Genomic DNA, 7,945 nt, shown 5'->3' on the forward strand with positions numbered 1-7,945 from the left:
GGAAAATATTTTATTTTTACAGTATAACTCACCCGCTCACACTTATTTGAAAACCATGGCGAAATTAAATGAAATACGGTACGAATTACTTCCTCACCTACCGTATTCCCCAGATTTGACTCCCAGTGATTATTACTTATTTTCAAACTTGAAAAGATGGCTCCAGGAAAAGAGATTTGCATAAAATAATGAAGTGGAATGGGAAACTGAGATATATTTTGGAAGACTTGATAAATCTTATTATTTAAAAGGTTTTCAAATGCTGAAAGATCGTTGAACTCGGTGTGTGGAGCTAAAAGCAGACTATATTAAAGTGTAATTTTCGGGTAGGAATCAATCTACCTAGTATTGTGACACATTGTTGGCAGTAGAATATCGAAATATTATAGTAAGATGAGTCTGAAGCTATTAGATTCATTGTTGATGCTTTTGGGTTTGTGACAAATGTACTTATACACAATGACTTAAATGTAGAAAACACCAAAAAGTAAATTTGATTAATCAAAAAATTAAATAATCATGTCAAGACTGAGATCTCCAAGATAATTGGTTTAATGGGTAAAAAAAAACATACTCTTTTTGTTAACTTTTATTCAATTTATTTATTAAATCTCTGATGTTATCGCTATTTTTTGTTTTTTTTTGCAACAATTTATCAGATAATTTTATTCTAGTTTTATTTTATTCGACTTGTGTTCTCTTTATCTAAATCAAGCACTTAAAAATATATTCTTTATATTAGTGTATGGAAGTATTTAATCATTTTTAATATAACAAACTTAAAATTTTTATAAATTAACAATAAAATTATAAATGCTTTATTTTCTTTCACTTACAAATACTAAAAACTTTTCTTTGAAGATAATTTTCTGAATTTCGTTACTTTTAAAAACATTACACAAAAATTTTCAAGTAAAAAATGTCAACCTTTGCATTGTTAGTAAAATTTTTTCAAATTTTTGATTGATTAAATTGCATTTGCAGCATTTTGAGTGCAATTTATTTATTATATCTCATTTAAATATTAATTATTAAATTTTTAGTAATACTTTAAATTTCATTTTTATTTTAAATTTATCAACTAATGTTAACGTGTATTCAAATGTGTGCCAATATTTTATTTTAATTTATTATTATAAGTTTAATGTTTTATTCAATAATTTCCTTTAAAAAATTGCAATTCGTTTTAGTATTAAAAATTCTTTAATTATTGTTTTATTATTTGCTAATGTTTAACTTTTCATTTATTTTGTTGCTCTGGAAAAAAATGTGTTCAGCAATTTATTTTCCACGATAGATTTCAATAATGCGATCCTGATCAACGTATTCAAAGATATGTGGAGCATCCATCAGAATGCCAACAGTGCCAGCTGTGGTGACTATAAAAAATATATATAATTGTAGACGATCGATTACCATAGCAACATATTTCCAATCCTCGCGAGTCTAGAATATTAAGCAGAATAAAAGAAATTTCGTTTTTTATATATAATGGTTTTTAAATAAGTGTGATTATATATATAAAAGGGATGGTAACTATTTTATGTAAATATAAATTTTTACTTGTATATAAAGATCCTCATTGCGCAAATGTTCAGCTATAAACTCTACAGCTTCTGTGGCTTTGCTTGCCTCTGGTGATAAGAGAATTGAATCTGATGATTCACTTTCTCGTCTGCATTGATCACCAATTCCTAATTCAGCTCCACTATTAACTTTACGATTTATTTTGCAGTTGGGATGATGTAAATCGGATAGTTCCATTACTTCCATTTTGGATTGCTTTCCACCAATGGCACTTCAGAAAAATTATAAAATAAAAAAGGCTTTAACACAAATTATACTTATTATTATTATATTTATGGCTTTTTAAGCTTTAAAAAATTGTGAATTATGTGAAAGTACCTCCTCATTAACAAAAGAGTACATGAGACACTCTTTAGTAAATATTTTAATGCCAGTAGATGGCACTATATTTCAATCTGAAACAACATGTATGTCAGAATGACTACAAAACTGTGACTGATATTTGTCACTTCGAAAAGTACTAAATTATAAATGAAAGAGAAAATTCAAATTTTATGAGTGGATTTGATTGCAGATTGCAGTATTATAAGTAAATTTTTCCACTATACTATAATGTCAGTATAGCCTGCTTATTTTCCGGGTGGTGCGATTTATCAACGAACTGCAAAGTTTCAAGTAACTTTATACTATATATCGACATATAATATAGTAGTATATAGTATAGGTATATATATACATTTATATGGTATATATTATCCATTGATCAAACTTACAAATAACTTTCACAAATATATAATTGTTGAAAACAAGATGTAGATACAACATCTGACATTTTTCGTATAAAAATTTGTGGTGTGAAAACCCGATATCCAAAGAAATAATTTATATCAAGATACAGTGAAATAAAAAAGTTGCCGAATATCTTGAAACTTATCCAAATCCCTTGCAAAATATTAAGTATTATTATGTATATGTATATAACATGAATTAAGAAAATATTTATCTTTCTGTTATGGAATCGAGAGAGTGTGCACATTCTGGAAGCTAAGAAGTTCTTATAATGGTGCTGTAATATTATATTAAAATAATAGTCTCTATAAAAAACCCTGTTTCTTTCTGACTTCAAAAAATAAAATTAAATAAAATTTTTGTGAAATAAAATATGAATAAAATATGAATAGATATATTCATTCAAGTTTCCAATTTTGTTTAAGCAAATCATGGGGTAACATTCACATAACTTTCTCTGTACTAAGTTCCTAAATTATGTTCTATACATAAGAAAAAATAATATAAAAACATGCAATGCCTCTACAAAAGCAATGTACTGAAATTTAACAATTAAAAATTATTACAATTAATAAATTCAATTATTCTATAGCTGGTTTATAATTTAGTTCTAATATTGTCAATGGACTTTCAAAACAAATAAACAAACGTCCAAGTTAAAACATACAATTTAAATACGGCTTTAAGTCAGTTGGTTAATTAACACTGACTCTGAGTTTTAAAATTGGCAGGGCATGAGTTCAACCCTTTATACTATCTTACTTCATAGTTTGTAGCAGTTAAGGATTCTCTAAATACTTAAGTTTTTATTTAAAGGGGTTCGATTTTCTTAATTTACATAAATTTTAATCGATTACTCATTTATAAAAATAAAGACATCTCCTGTGGATTTCTTATCCTGAGTTTCAAAACAGACTAAGTCAGCTAAAGGCATTAATTTATTCATCATTAATCTTAGTAATGCTTAAAATCTAACAGTTCAACAATTTGTATTTCTTAACACAATATTTCGAAATAAAAAGAAAAGTAAAAAACCGGCAAAAGCATTACTCAGGAAAATCATATACTGTACGTATAAAAATTTAGAAATATAATAGCGTTCAAAAATAAAGAAATTGACTTATCGAAAAGTAGGAAGTAATACGAAGAAAAAAGTTGAAAGTAGTAAGATAAATTTCCAATATCTTTGTTCAAATACATGATGCCAAAAAGAAATGATATTAGATTCTTATGTCACATTAACAAAACCTTTGAACTGTAAATTATTTGCCGAAGATATATGTTTATAATATTTTATAACTTCATACTGATAGTACTAATAATGTGTGAAAAGTTTTTCTTATGTTGCACTCTTTTTACCTAATATGTTTGGGTAGCTCTGCCGGAGATCCATATGATGGATGTGGATGAGCTGGCATACTCATACCAGGCATTTCCATCATCCAACGCAAACGTGTTTTTCGTGGACGTTTCATAAATAGTGCAGCGGGCAAATAATGTAAAAACACACTACGTATCCACATTGGCATTCGATGAGTACGCGGACCACGGAAATTCCAATTGATAATGACTACAGTAACCAAAATAGACACTGTGTTCATGATGAAAGTGAACAGCAAATATTTGGCAATTAGTGGAAGCACTAGTGAGGTGGGCGGTAATATCTTTGATACAAGCAACAGGAACACAACCAGTGACAGGAGAATGCTTATGCCCAATGTGACCTTAAATATACAAATTAAATTTGTTATATATATTTAAATTAACTAAAAAAAACATACCTTTTCACCAGCCTCTGCTGGCAGATAGAATACTAAAACACAAAGGAATGAGATCAACACCGTAGGAAGAATTAAATTCACAGTATAGAAAAGAGTTTTGCGTCGAATTATTATATAAAATGTAATGTCGGTTTCAGTAGGATGATTGCCATCACCCTCATAAACGTTTAGATATGCTGGTACTTCTATTATATCCCAAGTACCAGATTTCCAATAATCTGATAGATCCACGAAATTTTTGTTGTTATAAAGTGCCAATGAAACTTGATCACCATTAAAAGTCCATGAACCAAATTTCATAATACAAGTTTGTTGATCGAATGGAAAGTATGTGACATCAATTGTGCAAGAACTTTGGTATATAGCTGGTGGCACCCATAGTACTTCACCCGTTGGATAGATTAAGACGTTGGACTTATAACGCACCTCGTAGTTACCATCAGCGCTGTTGTAGGCAAAAAATGAAATAATAAATATTAAAAAAGTTCATAAGATAATATAGTAGAGAGTTTTCGCTGCTACTTAAACATTTGTTTGCCGCAAGAAAACACTCATTTCTTTGTTCTCAACAAAGTTGTTTATGTTATTATTATTATTATTATACGATGTACTCACTTATTAAACAATACAATATCCGGTTTCCAAACCTTATCGGGCGGCAAACGCAATACGCCTATACCGCCATAATCAGCCTCATCCCATTGCAGCTGATAATCGTACCAAACCAAACGTAACCAAACGTTTGATTTCATAATTTGATTTTTCTCATTCTGGGTATTTCGGAAGAGAATTGTAATTTCAAATGCATACAAACGATTTGAGAAAGGGGTTTAGAGAGTTGTTATCATTACAAATTTTATGTCGTTTACACACACATAAAAAGATAAATGAAGTTTACAGAAAAAAAAAACAATTTTTTACAAATATATTTACACAAAGCAAAACGGAACTAAAGCTTTTCAAACTGAAATCGTAACTAACAAACAAAAGCCTTTACATATATACACGTATTTATGTATATTTACATATAAGTTTCAGGACCCGTGTCAAACAGGTGTCACGAGCCAAAATAATAAAAATCATGAACTGAACACATTTGTACATACGTAAAAACACATTCATTATTGCAGTTGCATTTCAATTGCATAAATTGCTTAAAATATCTGGTGTGTTGCTATACGTTTATGTACTATTTGCATATGTAATTATGTAGAAGTTAGAAGGATTTTGCACACTTACGACATTGATTAGCTGTACGAACGCCAAACCAAATCTTACTCCAACTTTTTGTGTCATATTCTGAACGGGTCGTATGAGTTTGTTATACCCTCGAAAGAGGTCACGTACCAAGCGCTCTTCATCTTCGGATGCACTTACTAGAGATAAACAATACAATTGACATAATGCAAAGAAGTTTTTGTTTTATGAGATTATTATGATATATAAAACGAAATTAAAATATATAACAAATTTTGTATGTACAAACTTTAATCTTATTTTTTAAATAAAATAAAATGAAATACATATCAAACAAAAATATTATGAAATGATAATATTGACATTCATGTGTTGGATAATGGCAGTCAGGATGGAATTGGGATGCAAGTGTGGATAGTCTTTAAGGCGATCTATGTTAGAAATGTTGACCTTATATAAGGGCTGTGAACCGATAATGAATCAAACTAGTTTTTATGCGGTTTTTTTTACTTTGTTGAGTAACAAAACCGATTTTTCGATTCTGTTTGATTAAGTTAATAAGTCATTTTTGAAGAAATGATTTAAAATATTGAACCTCTGAACTGAATCACTTTAAAATTTTATGCGGTGCACAACCCTGTTTTATAAGTTATATGTATAATATTTATTTTTACAAAAAAAAATATATTCTTAAGCTCCTTTTGAAATATAATAAAATCTTTTCTAATGATGCGAAATTATATGTTTCTAGACATGCAATATGGGTTTTAAAAGATATTTTATATATAAAATGCATTCCTATTTGCTATGTAGGAAACAAATCTTTATTATTTGATATCATTTAAACAATGTTATTTTTCAATAAATATCACTTCTATGTTTGATCGTTTAAGTTTTGAAAATTTATGTATTTAATTCTATTTATACTATAATTAATAGTTTTTTTTTTTGCGTATATGCTACTATCCAGATCTCAACCCACAGCTGCCACTCAGTTGTACATATTCTACAATCAAATTCAATTTTAATATTTCACTCACCACTGTCATTAACTAATTTTTCGAAACTATATATTCTTTGGACAACGATTTTAAATTCAAATCATTAAGCCACTTATTAGCATTAACAGAGTTAATCAAACTCCAATAATTCATTATCGGAAATAAGATAACATTTTTTCTAGCGATAATACAATTAAACTCTATATTTCAACAAGCTTAGCAAGCCGGTTTTAAAAAATTAGAGTTCCAAAACTAGTTTTAAGTAATAAAGCAAGACAATAAATGTAATTACTTAAAATCTAAGAAAATGAAAATGTGCCTCAAACTTAGCCATCTATATTATATATAATGTCAATATCCCCATATGTAATAACTCAACTCATTCTTTCAGTCTTATAAGAAAAGGGAAAAAACTTGTTAAAAAAATTTAGGAATACTTATCAACCTCCTTTAAATTAAATTAGAGTATGGAGAGCGTGGTTATATATTATAACTAGCCATTTTCCCGGTAACACCCAATGTCACCCTTAAGTTGTACATTAATTTTTAAAGATATAATGATCATATATTAATCATATTACAAGTTCTTCTAATTGTCTTATTAAAGTACCCAAGAAGTTATAACTGCTAAAGAGCTATTTTGCAGCCATACAATGTTGTGCTATTGCTATCATCTGTCATGGTATACCTGTACCCAATCACTACAGTTCGAGTAATCGATTTATTAATATCAACCAAAAGTCTAAAAAATCTATCTTTATCTATCGAAGACGAAAATTAGTCTATAAAACATGCTCAAGATATTATTTATAAAAATAATATAAGATATGTGATACAGATAAACGATTTAGAAATTTCAACGAAAATATTGGACTGTCTTTTAAAGCCTAAACTACATCAATGGTGAAAATTAGGGTTTGAACAAAATGACTATCAAAACAATGAAAGAACTATCATATTTGACATTCAAAAATTACTAGGTTTAATAATGAGCCCAAACAGCCGTCATGATCAAGATCTTCCACACTTGAAACAAATTTAAATTACAGACTAATTAGTAATATAATTTTTTTTACTATAAATAAATTACACGTGCTTTTTTTTAAACGGGTCTATCTATAAACAGGGATTGGGTCTATAAATAATTCTACTCCTAACAGTGATATATTTTTTCAACAAATTATTCCAGTTAAACTATTTTTATTTCTATATTTATAGAATATTCTATAGAACCTATAGAAATATAGGTATAATTCTATATCCACTATTATTACCCTCTTATTCGATTCCATGATACCAAATTTTTTGCAATTATTTGTATATGTTATTATATTAATAATATTGTATATCAATTAAAACCTTACAATATATAAAACTATATGTAAATAATTAATATGTCATAACTAAACAATCCCAAATGAAAGATATTGGTTATAATCAGAATATAGATACTTTTATTAGCTATTTTAAAAAGGGTACTACTATTTATAATGAAAGCATGATAGGATGAAAAAGTCTCTGTTGTGTATCAAAACTCGTAAATAATATTATATTATGTGATGCTACAAATGTTTATTTTGATGTAAATATTTTGGAAAAAACAAGGGTGAAAGTGAAAGAAGATAGATAAATGAAAAAATAGGGAGAAAG

At 27.8% G+C, this 7,945-nt stretch overlaps 1 protein-coding gene across 1 annotated transcript; it reads right to left on the bottom strand.

Moving 5' to 3' along the window:
* Positions 1-1,208: 1,208 nt before the first annotated feature.
* Positions 1,209-5,473, bottom strand: LOC119665507 (acetylcholine receptor subunit beta-like 1; the record flags this gene model as incomplete). The annotated part of the gene is given in 6 exon segments (XM_038074729.1): positions 1,209-1,446; positions 1,564-1,798; positions 3,676-4,040; positions 4,098-4,542; positions 4,713-4,867; positions 5,337-5,473. Coding segments are annotated over 6 exon segments (1,502 nt in total), but the record flags the coding sequence as incomplete, so codon positions are not given.
* Positions 5,474-7,945: the final 2,472 nt, after the last annotated feature.

This window comes from Teleopsis dalmanni, chromosome 1 (genome assembly GCF_002237135.1).
Source record: "Teleopsis dalmanni isolate 2A chromosome 1, ASM223713v2, whole genome shotgun sequence".
Taxonomy (NCBI): domain Eukaryota; kingdom Metazoa; phylum Arthropoda; class Insecta; order Diptera; family Diopsidae; genus Teleopsis; species Teleopsis dalmanni.